The 19,248-nt window shown below is 43.5% G+C and overlaps 2 protein-coding genes across 7 annotated transcripts in view; one reads left to right on the top strand and one right to left on the bottom strand.

Moving 5' to 3' along the window:
• Positions 1-6,195, top strand: part of PLA2G4B (phospholipase A2 group IVB) — a 58,168-nt gene extending 51,973 nt beyond the window's left edge. For all 5 annotated transcript variants that reach the window (XM_075030675.1, XM_075030674.1, XM_075030676.1 and 2 more), the window contains one exon: positions 1,207-6,195. In XM_075030675.1, the coding sequence (XP_074886776.1) occupies positions 1,207-1,451 (245 nt within the window). In that variant the 3' untranslated portion in view covers positions 1,452-6,195. The remainder of the gene's footprint in view (positions 1-1,206) is intronic.
• A 6,420-nt stretch (positions 6,196-12,615) lies between these two features.
• Positions 12,616-19,248, bottom strand: part of SPTBN5 (spectrin beta, non-erythrocytic 5) — a 109,247-nt gene continuing 102,614 nt past the window's right edge. Inside the window, exons 64-70 of one of the 2 annotated variants that reach the window (XM_075030667.1) lie at positions 18,526-19,143; positions 17,461-17,532; positions 16,037-16,123; positions 15,525-15,616; positions 15,244-15,329; positions 14,617-14,752; positions 12,616-13,255 (exon numbers count right to left, since the gene is read on the bottom strand). In XM_075030667.1, the coding sequence (XP_074886768.1) occupies positions 13,081-13,255; positions 14,617-14,752; positions 15,244-15,329; positions 15,525-15,616; positions 16,037-16,123; positions 17,461-17,532; positions 18,526-19,143 (1,266 nt within the window). In that variant the 3' untranslated portion in view covers positions 12,616-13,080. Of the gene's footprint in view, positions 13,256-14,616; positions 14,753-15,243; positions 15,330-15,524; positions 15,617-16,036; positions 16,124-17,460; positions 17,533-18,118; positions 18,220-18,525; positions 19,144-19,248 lie in introns of those variants that run through there. The other variant, XR_012650789.1, reaches the window with a different exon arrangement.

Genomic DNA, 19,248 nt, shown 5'->3' with positions numbered 1-19,248 from the left:
GGCACTTGGCAACCTGCTGGCGTGGATTTCAAGTTTAACAGTGGAGCTTTTCATTTCTAGATGGCTGAGAGACACCTTGTGGAATGTGGGTACTTATTTTTCTTGCTTTTAACTATTTAAATTCTAGAAAAGAGAATCAGCTTGTGAAGTGCCCATTTTCAATGCAACTATAGACTGTGCTTTTCTGTGCTTGAGGCAGATGCAGCTGTATCTGGATGTGGATAGCACAGAGAATATGGCTGTGAATATTGGGAGGCTCAATGAAGCAAAACTTGGACATTTTTAATACAGCCAATTCTAGTGACAGCCTGTGCCCAGCACCCTGCGATCACACTGCCCAGAAACCACTAGGTTAGACTAAAACTTTCTGTCTCAAACAAAATTCTTGTGTCATTTTCATGCAGTTCTGGTAGACGTCATAAGGAATATCTCAGCAGTGTATTTGTAGCCCTGCTGACAGCCATCTCACAATACATGTGTGGTTTGGGCATATTAGGTTCATACTGCAAAGAGATAGGTAAAAACCAGAGAAAAAATGTAACTCTAAACATTTTTGTAGAAGCATAAATATGAGGCTGCTGCTGTCCCTGGTGGAGGTGATTAGGGTGTCCTTTTAAGCAAAAAGATTGACCTAAGAGGGAGGATGGATGTCGGCAAGTCCAAGAGGCTGGGTTAACCTGAGACTGAGTTGAAGGATGAGGGGCTGATGTGGGGTGCTCTGTTCCCTCTGCACTCTGCAACGGGCGATCCCGCGTGGTTAGCATCACAAGGCCTCCTTGTATGTACTAGGTTGTCCACTCGCTCTAGCTGGCAGATGTGCTCTCATCACCACTAATCGAGGTATGATCTTGGATTTTGAAAGGTGTTCCAGGTGTGTGGCTTGACTGACAGTCAGACTCACAGGGTTTGGGAAAGGATGTGGACCCAGGGGCACGCTGCCCAGGAATGAATGACTGTCTGCAGGGGCAGGACAAATCCTGCCAGCCCTGCTGAGGGATTTCCAGATCTGAGCTTTAGCAGGAGGGGGAAGGAGGAGTGGCTGGGAAAGCTGACCAGGAATGGCTCTTTCAAGCTGTGGAGGGGTGCAATCTTTCCTGGAGGCTGTTTTAAACAGTGGGTTCTGCCAAGTGGATCAGTCCCCTCCAACACCATGTGTTTTGTGCTCCAGATTTAGCTCACTGTGGTGGCTTTTGTCTTTCTCTGCAGGAGTAAAGCGCTGTCTCTCAGAGATGGAAGCGGGCAAAGTAAATCTGGAGAACAACTGCTCACCCTATTACCTCATAAGGCTAATCTACTCCTCTGAAAATTTTGACAAACTTGTGAACCTGAGCAAATACAACATCCTCAATAACAAAGACCTGCTCCTCCAGGCAATCCGGAGTGCTGTAGAACGGAGGAGAAGCAGCAGGACTGGGAATCTCCCCAGCCACTCTGGAGCTGGATACCCCTAGGCTGGGTTTTTGCAGTGTTCCCCACTGAAGGCTATGACAATCACATTACAACACATCACAGTTACGTTATAACATGTCACAGTCACATTACAACACATCACAGTGGTCATTATTTGCAGGAAACTGAGGAAACCTGTACATTTCTCATCTTGCCTTGTTCAAGTTCCTAGCTTTCAAAAGGGTTTATTTAATCTCCTCCCCCCAAGTTTTCAGACCACGAGAGCCTCACACTGTCGTCTTACTTGTTAAGAAATTATGGTCCTGGTTAGCAGAGACCTTCTGGGATCTCCCTGGTGTTATAGAATATGGTGGTGGTGATAGTGATAGTACTTCATATGTGCCTGTCCCCTCAATCCTGAGCCCATTGTCGGTGTCTTTTCAATGCTTTGTTACAAACCAAGTCCTGGACATTTGCATTCAGTAACGTCCAGATTTTCAGATAGGCTGAGCAACTAGAATTTGCACTGAATTGGTGGGCTCAGCTTTGAAGTCAGGCCAAAGAGTCATATATATCTGTGAACAACGGCCAGACTGCAATGTGGACAATTGCATTCTGTCTGGCTGATTCCCCTTGCTGATTTAGAAATTATTCTTTTTTTTTCATTCCCCTGCAAGAGTTTGGCACAGAAATGCTGCACCAGACTGCCACGAGGTGGGCAGTTACATTTCAAAGAGAGAGGACATTAGCTGCAGAGAACGAGTACAGTTCTTTTGAGCATTGGCTGGAGAATAAATTCTGCATAAGATATGAGTGATTATATTGATTTATACAGGTAGTACCTTTATGCTTTAAAATGTCAAGAGCCTGAAACAAGCTTTTGATACCAAAAACTTGAGAGGAATAATTATAAGTACATTTAATTTAATAATCATGACCAAGACATAAGCTGGTGCTCCTTACGTATGTAAACTGAATGTAGGATAACATAACTCACTAACAGAGTGCATAGCCATTGTATTTTCACACCCAGAAGATTTTTTCCCTTTACAGTCTTCTATCCCTAACTTCATAGGCAAGGTATTTTTAATAGGTGCTACATTAAAATAGAGCACAAATAAAGAAAGGAAATTCTTTATTACACCTCCTTGCTGGGGGGAAATACTTGGAAAAATGACGCCTGGTATTCATTTGCTTTGGAGTGCAGTGAGAGACTTTGCCTTGAACTAGGAGCTTGGAACATCTTTATAGCCCTCCACTATATTAAAAAGATGGTAGGGAAGGATGCTTAGCAATACGAAACAGAGCTCCACAGAAGTCAGAGAAGTTTCCAGGCTTCCTAACACTGAAGGATTTGGACCTGCTTCTGGCTTATTTAATCCAAACACAGCATATTCATCGGGACCACCAAGGAAAATCTTATACATTTCTTCTGTGTTGGAAATTTACTTGATATCTAGAATTTTACTTGAAATCCAAAATTAGACAGAGAAAGAGAAACAGGGGTCTGCCTTTTTGGTATATGCAGACAGTATTCAAGCTCAGAGGGAGAGCATTTACAAAAGGCTTTTTTGCCTGAACCCTGTGTCTACTAAATGCTTCTGCTGCTGCAAGCAATGGCAACGAATAAGCTCCATCAATATTCCTTGTACAATGCTTATTTACTGAGCTAAGGAATACCATGCAAAACCTGAGGAGTCTTAACAGCTGGAATGCAACTGTACGACTGAATTCAGACCATGAGGAGATAAGAACTAATCGGATACCGGCTGCAAGGAAAAAATAGAGAGCCATTTTGAGTTGAAAGGTGAGATGGCAGCAGGGTGCTATCTCAAAAGAGAGAGTCCTACCAGCAGGATCTGCTACCTTCGTGCAGGAGAGCAGCACGTCCTGGCACAGAATGCAGTGGTGCAGGTATATGCACATACAAGCACATGCGGCTGTGTGCATCGTCTTCATGCTCCTCTGGCTGGTCCTATGAAGAAACCCCTTCCTATAACCTGCTTGCACAGAACAAAAGCTGATTCCAGCAGGACTGTGAAGAGGCTGTGTGCTCCCACGTCCCGTGGCCTGGTACACCCTGATTCACCTGGGGTCCACTGCTTGGCCCCATAGCCGGTGGGTGTTTGACCCCCTGCTCACCTTGGCCGGGCAGCAGGAGCAGAAAGGATGGACAAGGAGTGAGTGATGCCGCCCATCTCCGTGCCCTTACTGCGTTGATGCGCTTGGGGCATCAAATTATTGCTCGTGTCTGCCAGAATTAAGCTATTACACAGGAGGTGCAAAGGGCTGAGCTGGAGGAGAGGGCTGGGGGCTGAACAGCTCGTGGGGAGTCTCAATAATAGCAGCCGATAGCAGCTTTTCTGCTGCGGTGGTTAAAGGGCTCAGTTCAGTCAGGGATACTGGTGTTCTCTGCAACAGACTGGCATTTCTTTTGACCAATTTAGGTCAATTTGACCTTTCTAAACCAATATCTAACTGAAGCTGGAAGACTTCGCCTTCAGGAACAGAGATTCAGGGCACCCCCCGCCAAGATACAGCAGATCCGTCAGGAACAAGACCACCAATGATGTTACGGGATTGCCTTTCGTTTACATATCATCCATATTGTAAATAGGAACACTGTTTTACCTCATGTACCTAATTTTTATGCTCTGCTGCTGCAAAAAGATATTCCTGTTTTGTTCATGGGCTACAGTGAGCGATCCGAAACCCTCGTGAATCTTGGCAGCACGTGCCCATCAGCGAGTCAGCTCGGCTGCGCTGAGAAAATCGGGTCCCTCTGAATGCTCCACGGACTGGTAACTGGGGCGTGCTTGATGCATTCATAGTGCTGCTAATGCAAACAGAAATGCCCACTAAAATGTGAAAGAGCCAAAAATCCCACAGGGTTTTCAGGTAACCCACAGTCAGTGGAGAATAACTTTTCTGAGGGACTGTTAAACCCTGATATAGAGTGAGGGAGGGAGCTGTGGGTAGGGAGGGAGGTGGGACGGTGGTGTGACTCTCCCTTTGCCAGGAGAACTGTCACCCAAGGTTGTGCCAACACTTAAAGTAGAGCCAGGGACTGCTGTTTAATCTTGCAGCCCAGAGGCTCAGACAAGCATGTGCCCCTTGATCTCCTTGGGGTCCCACGTGGTACCCCTGTAGCCTTAAATGATAATAGGGTTTTTTAAAATATATTTTTGCATTTCAGAACCTGAAATTATGTGAGGGCTGTATCATTGCCCGTCAGAGTGGTTTTTTTTGTTGTTGTTTTGGTTGGTTTTGTAGCGTGACATTGAGGGAGTGTGTCGCTGGCCTGACGGGGTGGCAGGAGGACTTGGAGGGCATTTGTGAGGGCAGAGGCTGCTGGAGGACTCTGCAGGGTGGAGGCACCCACACCTTATCCATGCTTATCCAGTCTTATCCATGCAGCTTGTTGGGAAGCGGTGGCTGGCGCATGCTGTCCCCCAAAGCGCCCCTAGGCTCTGGTTCAGACCGTGCTAATTTGCACAGCCCCAAACCCACAAAACTACAGGGCATAGCTGCAGTGACGTACGGCTGATCAGTGACCTGCGCTCGGGTCTGCTCCCTGGTCCTTGTTTCCTTTAGGGTGTACGTGGAGTCTAAGGGAATGGACCACTGAAATGTCGTGTGTTTGTTCCCCGAAGGGTGTGTGGTTGTTCCCCAAAGGTTGCGTGTTTCTTCCTTGTCCCCAGTCTTGCCTGGCCTTGTGCCACATGCTGTCGAATGGCTGTTGGAGCGGAGCGCATGAAAACCAACGCAGGCACTGCGAGGAGAAAGCTGTCTCTCTGCATCTCACCATAAAAAGGCATGTGTGAAAAGGCACATGGCATGCTTACAAACTGGGCCTTGCTCTTCTGGCGTTATGTTTGCTTCACCACTGAAGGTGAATGCATGTGCGCAAAAACCTCGTCATCTGAAACGCACCCCAGATCACTGCTCTCAGATGAACGTTTTCCTGGATCCCCCCCCCCCCCAAATACAGGGCTTGCTATCTGCTGCCAAACACAAAGGAAGCAAAAGTTTGTTCTTACAACTGTTAGCTACTCTTTATAGAAATTGCTTGCTTGTGTCTTTTAACTGTTTAATAATATATTAATTAAAAATAAAATATTGCAAAGGAGCACGAGACCCATGACAGTCTTTATGCGCTTAAACACAAGACTACATTTTTCCCAGTTGTAGTAGCGCTACATCTGCTAGATGCCTGCTGAGCACTTTGTAGGGCATTTATGGTTTCAAGATTGAGTGGAAAAATCAGAGAAAGGATATTCTGGTTTACAAAGGCATTGAAGGCCTGGAAAAAAGAAGTGGAACAAAATCTACCTCCTGCAGTAAAACCCTCTTCAGTGGAATGGCACAAGGCAGGGCAGGAAGGCAGCTGTACTGAGCCACAGCCAAGGCACAGCTTTATTTTGCCTCTTGGTGGTTTGATTTAAATGTGTACAGAAGTCTGCCTTTCACTGAACTTTACTGTTATCAATTAAACGGTGAGTTTAAAATACCTAAGTTTAAAAAAAAAAAAAAAAAGGTTTTTTTTTTTTTGTAAAAGCAGTTAAAAATGATCGATAAAGGAAAATGCACCAGTTTCCCACTCCTTACTTTCATTTGCTGTATTTTTTGTGACAGGCAGTGGTTCCAGCAGAGGTACAGCAGATGAAAGAGCTGGACTAGCCAAAAAAAAAATAAAAATTAGATCACTTTGATGTGAGTGACTGATCTGAATCAGTCTGAACACAAATTTAAACTCTAGATGTTGCATGTACCCATAAAATATTTACATAAACTCAGTGTTATGCACTCTCCATCCCTCCCACTGGAAAACTAGTCAATGCAGAGAAGACTGCAAGCAACAAGCAAGAGTCATGCTTTAGTCTGACTAAAAAAGGACCAAGGCTGATGTCCTTGTCAGAGGAGTTGTTAAGGACATGAAGCTTTAGCTTCCACCTGTCAGGCGAGAGCCCCCAGCCGCTATGCTGTCCTCGGTGAAAAAATGCCATTTCTCCCCAGCTTCACGCTAGGTAACTTTTCTTTGGCACAGAAACAGAGATAAGTAGGGGAAAGAAAGATATCCTTCTTCAGGATTGCACTATACCTTGACAAGTGGAGTCTAAAATCCAAATGCTTGCATGAGTAGATAGGTATTTAAGCAAAAAAAAAGGGCTAAACAGGTCCCATGCTGGAGGGTTCATCTGACCGCTCCTTCGTTAGCCTCAGGAGCCTGGGCTCAGTCTGGCGTGGCAGGACTTGAGACTGCGTCTCCGGTGAACAGTCTCAGTGCCATGTTATTTTGAGTTGCACCAAGAGACTCTTTCTTCCCCTTTTGGATCTGTTCTGCTTCATCCTGACTGCTGAAAAAAGAGAATTCAGAATCAGAGCTGAAACGGCTGTCTATGAGCCCACTGCAGGGGGTGGACCTCCAGACATGAGAGTGTTTGGTCTCTGGACAAAAATGCATGCCCAGCTTTAATTGCATCCTGCCGCTTTCCTATATTGTTATACCTCTTAGGCATAAGGATTTAAAGTACATGATGATGAGAATCCCAGCTGAATCCTCTTGCATATCCAGGCTGAGGCACAGTAAGAGAAAACACAAAGCCACGAGCAGCCCTGTGCTGAATGCTTTTCTTCTTCCAGGCTTGGACTTCTTGGAAGAGCACTGGCAGTCGTGCCTCTGCTCGTGGGGAGGAGCAACATTTCTAAAACCACAGCAATTACTGAGTTTTCCCCTCTTGAAGAGACAGGAGGCTGTCCACAGCTGCTAAAAATTTCCAGGTATAGCATGTTGCTAATGCACCAATTCTCTTAAGAGAAAAATAACCTTCAGCAACCCCAGTGTATAGACAAATATTTCTTTTGTGGTGTAACATGCATTTCAGGTCAAAACCTCCACTTCCCCAAACAAGTAAACCTGTCTAACCTACAGTGTACAAACAAACAATCCTGCTAAATTGTCCCTATAATCATTTTTAATTGCTTTGGGTGCCAAATTCTTTTGGCTAACGCTGGTAACGTGCGTCAGGATTGCCCTGTGCCACGTACAGTCCTCCAGGGACACGCACAGGCTGGGCCTCAGCAGGAATTAGGGCATCGGGGTGGTCAGCAGAACTCCCTGCTGTGCTTGCAGATCTTCCCTGGGGAAGTAGGAAAGCTTAAGGCATTTAAAGGTGTTCTGGGGAAAAGCATGATATTCATAGACATTGAATTATACTAGGTAGATAGGGGTTTGGTTTGGGTTATGGGGTGGGGACACACACGCTTGCTTGGCAACTCCATGAGTTTCTTCATGTCACTTGCTCAGAGTCCTTGAAAGAACAAAATCTGTGTGTCCTGGCTTTCACCCTCCCAGACCAACAGTTACCATGAATTTTCTTTTTGTGGGAGCTCAGGACTGGAGCAGTCTCATATATCTAGCCCAGATTTCCCTGCTGGAAAGGTGTAATGAACATTTAACCCACTGCACCTCTACGATGTCCCATATTTAAGGATGCAAGGGTTTTCCTAAAGCCTTAGAACAATTTACTGTTTTGGTACCAGAGGAGAGGAGAAGTAGGCAAGAGTCCTCCCTCAAGAAACAGCACACATCTTCATATTATAGTCCTGCTGTGGAATAGTTTAGGTATCGTCCTACGTGGCCAGGTCTCCTAATGCTAATGCCAATGTATTCTATTCAGGCAGCAAGGCACTTTGGGCAAAGATTTTAGCTTTCTGCTTCAAGCATTCACAACTAATTAATTGATACGAGTACTGCAAGTAGCATAAAACTGTAACTGTATGTAATGATAAACTACCGACCAGTGTATATTGCAGTGTGACAAATCCAGGCAGAACCTTAAAAGACCCATGGGCATAGGGAAGCAGCGGTTTTAATAACGATAATGACATTGTTAACAGAAAATATAATCCACATTCATGGGTTATAAATCATTTCCTGAAGATAAAAGAGTTATCTGCAGGAGGGAGAAGGAAAGAATTAAGTATCCAAGCACAGAGCACAATCAAGTTAAGACTGGAAAGCCAAACTGATCTCAGTGCCTGAGATAAAACTACGTGACATTCTTTCAGTTTGTTCCTAGCCGATTCCTGACAACCAGAGCTGCCGGAAGATATATGGTCAAAATAAAAGTCTGGTAATTTCATTTTTGAGCACACTATCCCCTTCTTGCCAATGCATCCTGAGGGAGGTCCTCCTGCTGTTGCTGTACAGTACAGCGTGTGTACCTCCTCGCAGCCGATTTGGGGTTTCTGCTGGGAAAGCTTCTCTGGGATAAACAATGTTGAAATGTCACACACGCACCCCAGCTTGAGCCACACTTTCAACAGTTACTGTTGGCAGGTACTAGAGTCTTATTGAGCAACGGCAGCTTATGCGTTGCGGGAAGCAATGGCTTGAGCCACCTAAGCTGCCTCCTCGGTGCACCCCACAGTGCCAGGACTTAAGCGTGCCGGGAAGGACACGGGACTTGACATGTCGGTGCGTGGGGATGAGGCAACAAGAGCTGCGCGGAGGTGGATGGAGTCCTCATTTGGGATCACACGGCACATGAGACTTCTGCTTTGGGAAGCCAGACGTAGTAAAAGCACAAAGGCCTGGGTAGTCCAGCTGATGAGATCAGCAGGCCACTACATCTCTCCTATTAGGAAAAACATTGAGACGCCTACACTACAATGTAAAATGCTTTAAGGCATTGCCCCTGTAATGCCTGGTGAGCCCCAGCTTACCTGTGGGTGTGGATGCCTGGAAACCCAAACCCTACTCATTCTTCAAATAACATGTTTGCAATAATGTGATAAATGCTTACATCTAATAATGACAGGCTTCCATCTCATGAGCTACTTTTTTCAAGCCCTCCCCCTCTCATCCCTCTGGCAAATGACAAAGGAACTGTTTACCTCTTTATTTGCCCATTATAGGGTTACATGCAACCCCTTTGAAACAGTTGCAGAAACTACCTTTGAAAATTGACTATTTATAGCTTAGCAAAAATAATTTTGCAAACGTGCCTTTTTCTTCATAAAATCATGCTTTCCTAACCACCAAAATTACAGCCCACCCAGATCTGATGATAATTTCCTTTTTTTTTTTTTTTACATTGTTGGTAATGATTTACAGTGGCATAGCATAAAGTACATCATTGATACATTGGCAGGTGCAGAAAGACAGGCTTACACTCAATAATTTAATCCCATAGCCTTTTGCATTTTTAATGTGTGAATCACTTTTCAAAGGTTGAACATCTTCCCTGCAAGAATCTGGCAAACCCTGAAAGGTTCATCTTATTAGGAAATAACTGCTCTCTTACTTGCCTCCTTCCCAGGAGTGACACTCAGGCGGCTGCCAAGGGATTTTTTGTTGGATCACAGAGTGAGGTCGCTCCTTACATTCAGTTGCTGTGACATCGCAGAGTGCCATTCAGAGCACTATAAACAAATCTGTTATGCCGAAGCTGCCCTAACTGTGCACAGCCAATTCAATGGATCCTTTACATCAGCACCTCAAGGCAAAAATAGAGCACGAAGACATCGTAATACGGGACAAAGCATTAAGTGCAATTATCTTTCCTCTGTGGAGACTGGGGATCAGGTTGCAGTTATTCTTAGTCTGGTCTCATCTAAGACCACAGTAATGCAGTTTAGCGCGACTGACAATCCCTGGGAGAGAGGTACAGACCTGACAGCATCTAATTCCACTCATTTGTCAGTATCAAGCTCAAACAATTTAAAGACCGAAATCTTTCACAGGCCTGCAGCTCTGGCCACCTGGATTGTTACAGTTCAGTTTCTGAAAATGGTGACAACTCTTCTGCAAATTGCTTCTGTTGTGATTAGATGATCATTCCCCTCTCTTGATATATACTTTTGACCTGCCATCTAGTTTCCAATGCAACAAAGTGTTGTGAAAGGAATGAAACTATTTTATCCAGAAAAATCCCTGCAGGCCATGTTCTTATTTCACAGTAAAAAACTTCTTAAAGACTTTTTAAAATTCCATTTGTGTCTCTACAATTCTGTCAGGCGCCGTAACTTCTTTAAGTGGGGCCAGAAACCTAGTGTGGGGCCTCATCTTTGCACTCTGGTCCTCAGTCTTAGCCACTAAAGAGGAACTAGTAATACAGCATCGCTGTTGGGGTGATGAGTTTGGAACATGTCTCCTCACCTAAGTACACACGTGTGCAGGCATGTATGTGTGGGTGTGCACATGTCTGCCCATCAAGAAGGTTCTGTCTAGTCTCCTGTAAAAAAAGATTTAGTTTTTTGTACCTATCCACTTAATCCAGCAGTTTCATAGCATTATTGCCCAAGTTCTCATTCTAACTTGTTCCAATTCTTTATCTCTTCTTTGACTGCTAGAACTGTGCTGAGGTAGCCTGGAGACTAACAGTCCGGACAACAGGAAAGTGAAAGGGGAGCTTCACAGCACAAGTCGGCGAAGTCTCAGAGTGGTCTTCATCACTTAGATTCAGGTTTCTTATTTGACATATGAAGAGGAATCAAAGAGCATTAGTGGTAGGAGACTGCCTCTTGTGTGGGACAGAGGCACCAGACAGTTGGCCAGACTTTTTGTCCTGGACCCTTTGCTCCTTGTCCAGAGCCCAGATTTGTGATGTTGCAGGAATTGCTAAAGTTCATTAAGCTACTCTTTGCTCTTCAACCATGTAGATAGCAGTGACATAGAAGTTCAGAGCAATTGTGGGGCCACTAGGGAGGCAAATGGAGGAGAAAACCTAGTGATGGACAATATGGAAAAGGCTGAAGTATTCCATACTTCTTTTTTTCCTCTTCTTTTCCTTCTCAGTACTCATAGGCAAAGCCTGGCCCCAGGCCTTTGTGTGTACCAGCATGGTTAGGGAAGGAGCTGGGAGATCTAATATTGGGGAAGCAACAGATGAGGGTCTACCTAGAGAAGCTAGGTGTTCAGTAAAGTGCTCCCCTGTCAGGCTGTGTGACTCTGAGACTGCTGCTCTATTAGCTAGGAAGCATTATGCTGGCTGGAGGAGGGCTCTCATGATGGGATACAGCCTAATGTGAAGACAAAAAAGGATCTGATAAACCATATACAAGGCCAATCAGGCTCACCACAGCCACTGGTGAGATCATGCAGTGAGTCCTCCTGGACTTCATTCCAAGCACATGAAGGACGAGGTGGCAATCAGGAACATTCAGCATGGATTTACTAAGGGGAGATCAGGCTTGGACCATGTAATTGCCCTTCATTGTGAAATCACTGGGTATATGGTCACGTGGAGAAAAGTACATGTAATATACTTCAGCTTTAGTAAGGCTTGTCCATTGTCTCCAAGAGCATTCTTATTTGGAAGTTTTGGAAGTCTTGCTGGATAAAAAGACTGAAGACTGGCTGAGATGCCTTGTACAATGGCAACAATTAATGGCTTGACTTCTAGACATCAGCTGGTGAAAAATGGAGTATCCTAGGGTTTGTTGGAATGCTCATACCAAACTTTGGGAAAATATTCACTCAGAGTAGCGCAGCACTAAACAGGCCACCCAGAGAGACTGTGGAACTGCCATCCTCACAAGGTTTTTAAGGCTCGTCTACACAAAACCATACCTGTTCTGATCTAGTGTTGATGATTATTTGGCTTTGAGTACAGCCCTCCAGGGGTCCCATCCCACCAGTTCTGTGTTTGGCCCAAGGAGCAGTATCTTTTCAAAGTCAGTGTTATACTACTTGCCAAAAAGAACAGACTGCTACTGATGTGGTCACCTGTCTTTATTGCGCTGCTGCTGCTGCATCATGCTGGGACTTTGCTGCATGCACTGTGGGGATAATTTGGTAATTTGTGTGCACCTGACACAATGTTCAGCTACAGGAATTCAGAAGAGTGAAAAAGGCCAATAGTTTAATGAGAACAAGTTGAGACTTCATAGGGATAACATACTATAGAACATGTTTTTTTCCTTCCCCCATATTTCCCCCCAAAGACTATTATATAATTTCTACTCAATTTAGCTTCCCAATAGCTCTTGTTAATCAACCTAGTTTTTGGTCTTTCTGAGAGCAGTGGTCTGAGGACTAGACTTCCTCCTTGGTATCCTGCTTTTCCTCTCCTTTTGCACTGAGAGACTGATTGTTCATGTATTATTTTAGTTTCAGATTCCATTAAAAATGAGTAACACCGCAGGACTTTTTTTCCTGGTAACCTCATCCAGAAGGAATTGGCAAATAGCTAGGGAATTGTTCGTTAATGTGTTGTAAAAATGAAAGATTGTGGAGACTACAAAACACTGTAGGAATTATATAACAGATGTTCCCTTTGAGTCTTCTGCTTCTGCAGTGTACCGGCTGCCCAGCCCTCTTAAATCTTATCCATTAATACCTGCAAAGTTACTTGCAGGTGGCTGCTGTTCACTGACATCTTGCACCTTGTGCTCTGCTCAGTGCTCACTTCACTCGAGCTGTGTGGCTTAAAGGTCCCTCTACTCTTCCATTAGGTAACTTGGTGTAGATATCACTTAGGTGGTAAGACGAATCACAGAGTCATCTTATACACAAAAGTATACCAGATGCAGTCCTGTTTAATTATATTTAATGGTTTTACTAGATTTAATACATAATTAAAATAAGTTCCAAGGGTAGTGATTAACTTAAAACATATCAGTACATTTCCAGAGGGCTGGGTTAAGACATAATCATTAAGTGTCTGGTGTTCATTGAGGCAAGTGTCATTTTTCTCTTCCTGCTTCTAGTAGAGATGGAAGCAGTTTTGTTTTATTACCACTTTGTTCTAGGTTTAGGGTGGTGGTGGAGGCTCGTGTCCCTGTGGTCCCATCTTCCTTACAATCTCTGGAAAATTCTGCAGACTCTCTCTCCGGTTTGATTTTGAAGGAAGGTGTTCTCCTATCAACAACATGCATCACCAGAAAATCAGGTACAATCTAGAGAAGTTTAAGTTGCTCTGTATATGTAAGAACTTGTTAGGCATCTAGCACAGCAGCAAAAATCTACCAGGCAGAGGGACTAGGATTTCACATCATAGACTGTAAGATTTTTACAGACTCCAAGTGCAACAGAAATTGATTTATACTACAGGCCAAATTTCTGAATTTGGCTGTGGCTGTGTTTTCCATGCCTGTGTTTGGATTCTCAAAACAGCCTTTGAGGAAAGTATTCAAACAGTGCAACTTTAAACAACTGGTTTGGCTCCTTAAATTAGAAGGCTGGGTTCCTTTCAGACCCTGCTGGAGACAATGTTCAGGGGAAAATCCAAAGCACCTGTTGTAGACTCCTGCTCTGACTCCCTCATCTGTCTCTCTCCGTTGAGCATACAGGTAACCCAGGCTTCAGATCAGATATACTTTATTTTAGTAACTTTGGTGCCTATAATAGGTAATACAAGAATTCCTCTGGGTGTCCCAATTTTAAGTCATGAACCACAGACAAGATATGGCTGACTATAGTGAGGCCTGTACTTAAAAACTGGCTGTAGCACATAATAAATGGCACAAATTAATTGAGGCAGGGTCATACTCAAGAATACTGTATTTTACTGGGTTAGAATCACAGAATTGATTCGGTTGAAAAAGACCTTTAAGATCACTGAGTCCAACTGTTAACCTAGCACTGCCAAGTCCACCACTAAACAATGTCCCTAAGTACCATGTCTACAAGTCTTTTAAATACCTCCAGGGATGGTGACTCAACCACTTCCCTGGGCAGCCTGTTCCAATGCTTGACAACCCTTTCGGTGAAGAAATCTTTCCTAATATCCAATCTAAACCTCCCCTGGCACAACTTGAGGCCATTTCCTCTCGTTCTATTGCTCATTACTTGGGAAAAGAGACCAACCCCCACCTCCCTATGACCTCCTTTCAGGTAGTTGTAGAGAGCAATAAGGTCTCCCCTGAGCCTCCTTTTCTCCAGGCTAAACAACTCCAGTTCCCTCAGCCGCTCCTCATAAGACTTGTGCTCTAGACTCTTCACGAGCTTCGTTGCTCTTCTTTGGACACGCTCCAGCACCTCAATGTCTTTCTTGTAGTGAGGGGCCCAAAACTGAACACAATATTTGAGGTGTGTCCTTACCAGTGCCAAGTACAGGGGGATGATCACTTCCCTACTCCTGGTGGCTACACTATTTCTGTGACATTAGTGACAGAGGAGCGGCACTTCTTGACCCCAGGGCAATCTCCCTTTGTAGGTGACTGGTGCCTGAGCACAAACAGCACTGACGTCTGTTCAGCCTTGTGGCACAGAGCCCCTACCTCAGGAGTGAGCTTTTGCTGGTTAGTCTTTCAGCAGAGTCTCTGTCTGGAAAGTCCCACAGTCTTGTCTGGGAGGTCTCTGTGTTTGGAGTGAAAGACTGCACCATCACTGTGGAATGTGATCTGCTACTGTGTCCTGCAGAGTCAAAGAACACAAATAAAAACCTTCTGAAGTAGTGTTAGAGGCAGAGTTTGCCATTTCTGGCTCCATAACAATTTTCTCTGAACTTCATTGTTATAACTGCGCTCTGGCTTCCTTTCCAGTATGACACCGCCTAGTGAGTTGTCCAGAAAGAGATCTAGATTCAGAAGAAAAGCTGTTTATCAAGATCCAAAGCAACTCCTTAATAAAAGGATGAATACAGCCCTTGGGCAGGACCCCTCCCTGGGAATAACCTGATGCTGACCGCAGTACAACTGAAATGCTGCTTTGCAAGCCACCCTGGCCATTCTCGTGCCAGGTCATTACATTGCAAGGTGGCAGGTGACTTGTGTACTGCTGTCTAACACAGTTAAAAAGGACAGCTCAAAATGCCCCAGACTAAGGACAACTTCTCATTCTCTTCTCTTTCTCTCACCATCACTTGCTAAAAACACAGTTCATTCTTGAAGGAAGTGAGAATGTACCTATATTATCCTGTAGTGATCGCAGCCAGTCCTCCATCAGCGTCTGAGAAGGTGCTGCGAAGAAATACTCTGCCCCATCTCTCAGCCTGTACATAAGGATAGGAGACAGTGAATTCTAGTTAGTCTTGCCTTATACCTTCCGTTCTTGTGAGTGGGGCAAGCACTGTAAGACATTTCAGTTACGCCTCCTAACAACATACAGTCTTAGGTGACTGCAGGGAAATACAACTGTACAGTTAGCTGTGTAGGCTTTTATTACTGCACTTCTCCGTAAGACTTACCGCAACCTGAATGCGTTCTCTTTCCTGATGTAATTTACCAGCCTCTCACATTTGGCGCCAGGAATGCTGAGAGACAGGAGTGTGGATACATTCTGAAGGAGGATGAAATTAAAACAAAATGTCGTCTGCATCTTTTCCGCTAGGATTCAATTCCATACCAACCCGCAGGCTGACTACACTCCCATACTATTTTTTTCTGCTTCTAACTTTATAACTAGGCTCACTGAATAGGAAGAACCACAGAAGAACAATGAACTATTGCATTATATCTTGAAGACAATTCTTGAATAAGATACTTCTTTTAAGGAATATGTTTGAAAATTTTGGAAAGCTTTTATTCTGTCTTATAGTTGGTATCAGTTGAACAATTGTTGAATTTTCACTCAGCTGACATTTGAAAGAGAACTGATTACTCCAGCCCCAAACCAAAGCAAATGTAACTATTTTCTTTTAAATGCATTTTTACATAGGTAAACACAGAGATTATTAGAAAGATTCAAAAACCAAATTACCTTAGATGCTTCTTTTTCATCATTATAGAACTCAAGCTTTAATCCATCGAGTTTTACGTAGAATGATTTCCAAGACCTTGAGCCTGGCTACATGAATAGAAATGGTAATAAAAACCAATTATTACCTATACATTTTATTGGAGCCATGAAATCTTTCATGTGCAACTTCCACAAGAAGTCAGGAGCTGCCCATATTATGATCACAGAAGCTCTCTTAGTCATGATTATCTCCTACAAAAACAGAACCTGCTGTAGTTTCTGGTGTGGGTGATTCAGGAAGGGTCTCTCTGTGAGTTAGGACTGAACAAATGACATATAACCTGGTGCAAGCAAGCTCTGCACCGTGTTGTGATCAGCAACATCTTTGAGAGAAGGTGAGTAATCAAAGTCATGTCTCTTTTTGGCCACTAAAAGCTCCACTTTTTTCCCAGCTTGCCTGCTTTCCTTGCCTGCTAGTCACAGTCTGGTTTTGTTAAGTGTGTGGTTTCAATCTAATGTGGCTGCTGAATTCATCTTAATTTCCTAAACTAACCCCAGTGGAATGCTACTGAACACTGTGCAAAAGTAGCTGCTATTTTCTACCCCAACAATGTACCACCGAAAGGTTAGCATACTGCCATGAGACCCTTCTGGATGAAGGGTCTTATTATTTCTCTATATTCTTATTTTGTTATGCCACTGAATCAAGCTGATAATTTGGTCATTCAGGGAAAAGGAATGAAAATGTCCTAAGGAAGATAAGTCATAGTTTTTCTTGTTTGGTAATATGTAAATTCAGTATCACAGCAGACTAAGTTCAGTGTATCCAGAAGAGAGGAAAAATACATTTCTCTCCCAGAAGATGGAGTCCATACCAGATTCAATTTTTTAAAGAGGTCTTTCAAGTTAAAAGTTTCAGAGGAAATATTCTATGGGACAAACAATCCAAGACAACTTGTTTACATGCAATACCTCAGCTTCATTCAGCCCTAGATTAAACAAACCACTTCTTCAAGGAGAAACAGGAACCTTAATTCTCTTCTGGCACAGTTAGAAATTACAAGCATTGGGAGCATGGAAGTGAGGGCTTCCTCTGCCAACAAACAATCACATGCTGATACAGGGTCTTGAAGCTTGTATTTTAATTTTTTTTTAAAATATTGATTTATTTTTTTTTCCCAATTCTGTTGATATATTGAAACCTGTATTTATAATTAGGGGAACACAATTAATGTGTTCATACAGCCTAGGCTTTGGTTCATAGATCCATTAAATGTAGACAGACCCTGTTCTGCATGATTCCCATCACTTCTTCATGCATTTTAGTGGTAACTGAATTAAACCCACAGTCCTGAGCTCCTCTTCAGCAAGAACAAGTCAGACCAGATCTGTACTATAACTCAAGGAAAGATGAATTAAGGCGAAGTGATGGCATTTGTTTCTACCTGTTGTCTTCCAGGAAGGAGCTGGTCTCTCTTTTCTAGGAATCCCTCCATGTGCTGGAGATTTGCAGAAACCTGAGACACACAAGAACATTGCTGTTTAACTTTAAAATGACCCTTAAACATACGTTATAATTTCTGAAGGTCTTTCTAGATAAATTCCACACAAAGAAACTGATCTCTACTGCCTCTAGCCTTTACATTCACAGCACAGCTAGAAATCCTTTCTAGGCTGCAGTCACATCTCTGATATACTACCTAAACAAAGAGAATTCATGTCCTTCTAGAACAATTTGCTCATGGTATTTTCTCTATCATGATGTATTAATTAATTAATTTTAAAATATTATTAAATACAATTTGCAACTTAAATTGCTGTAGTTATTTATACAACATCTGCAATAATACTGAGTTAGACCAATGTATAGTGTTGTACTGGTACACTTGGGTATGTGACAAACACATTCTTCTCAAAGCGCAAGAGGGGAAGGGAACAATTTTTACCTGTCCATGAGTTAACAGTGCATTTCCTGCCGGGGTGAGCAAACAGGAGTTGCTGGTTTTAGTCTTGCACCAGGTCAGCTCTTTGGCAAGGGTGCCACTAAGTCCTGCCTCTCTCTGACTTCTAAACTCAGTGGACACTAAAGCACCACCACCTCACCTGGAGGATATGGGTAAATCAGCAGTCTTGCCTCTTTGTGAGACAGCATCTCCTGGCTCTTGTTAAGTGTTCTGCTGAGTATTCAGCAGCATGAATAACCTCTAGTTTGGGAAAGAAAAACAGAAACTAATACAGTTGTCAAGACCTAGGCTATAAAGCTGAGCAAATTAAAAATGCTTTTAAGCTATACATTGCTGCTTAAAAGTCAACTATCTTTTTGGGAAGTGTATCAACTGCAAAGGCACATAAAATGTCTCTTTGTGTTTGGATCCATGAGTGTATCCCACTGAAATGCCCACTGTATAGTGCTCTCTGTGACTTTCATACAGAACTTCCTGCATTTCTTACTTTAACTAGAACAGGATAGCAGTTTTGTGAGGAGAGAGCCAGGAATCCCTGGGACTTACCGAAGATATATTCTCTAATCTCTCCCAAGAGGAGTTAGACAGTAAATTTGGTGATTTATCTAGTGACTTTTGGCCAGGCTCAGAGGGAGTTGCCATTCGTTTTGTCTGCAGGTTGGAGAAAGAGGAGCCTCTAGCACTTTTTTCCTGAGGTGATAAAAGGCCTGTGGCATACGATTCTGACAAACTGCTGCTGCATTGCTGGTTTATGGGATTAGGAGATAAAGGAGAGCTTAAAGGACTGTGACTTTCCGAAGATGTGGCTCGTGGGCCCACCGTCTTTGATGTAGGTGGAGCGATAATCTCACTGAGCCTCCTCTCAGCTTTCATTTCTGTTTTGTTGCTGCTCAGCACTTCTGGGACTCCCCCAGCAATTAATTCTTGGAATGTCGATGAAGACTTTTCAATGGGGGAGAAAATAGTTTCAAGTGGGGCCCTCCAGGACAGGCTGGGTAAGGGCACGGATGGCAGTTGTGTTGTTCTCTTTATCTCTGTCAATTTTGGTGGTGCATTCCTTTTGTCAGATGTTTTTCTTTTCAGAGAGGGAACCCGTACAACTTTGCCTTTATCCTTCTGCTCACTCTCTTCTGTGTCCACTTGTTTTGGAAGATTCTTCTCTCTCTGTAGGACAAAAGTATTACACTTTTAAAAATTACCTTCATTGCACTCATGGGTATTTACCTAAGATTTTTTTTGTTCATTTTAAGCAGGAATAGTTTTTCAAAT

Source organism: Buteo buteo, chromosome 6 (assembly GCF_964188355.1).
Source record: "Buteo buteo chromosome 6, bButBut1.hap1.1, whole genome shotgun sequence".
Classification (NCBI taxonomy): Eukaryota; Metazoa; Chordata; class Aves; order Accipitriformes; family Accipitridae; genus Buteo; species Buteo buteo.
The sequence above is the reverse complement of the archived record's forward strand: the minus strand, read 5'-3'. Positions and strand labels throughout refer to the sequence as shown.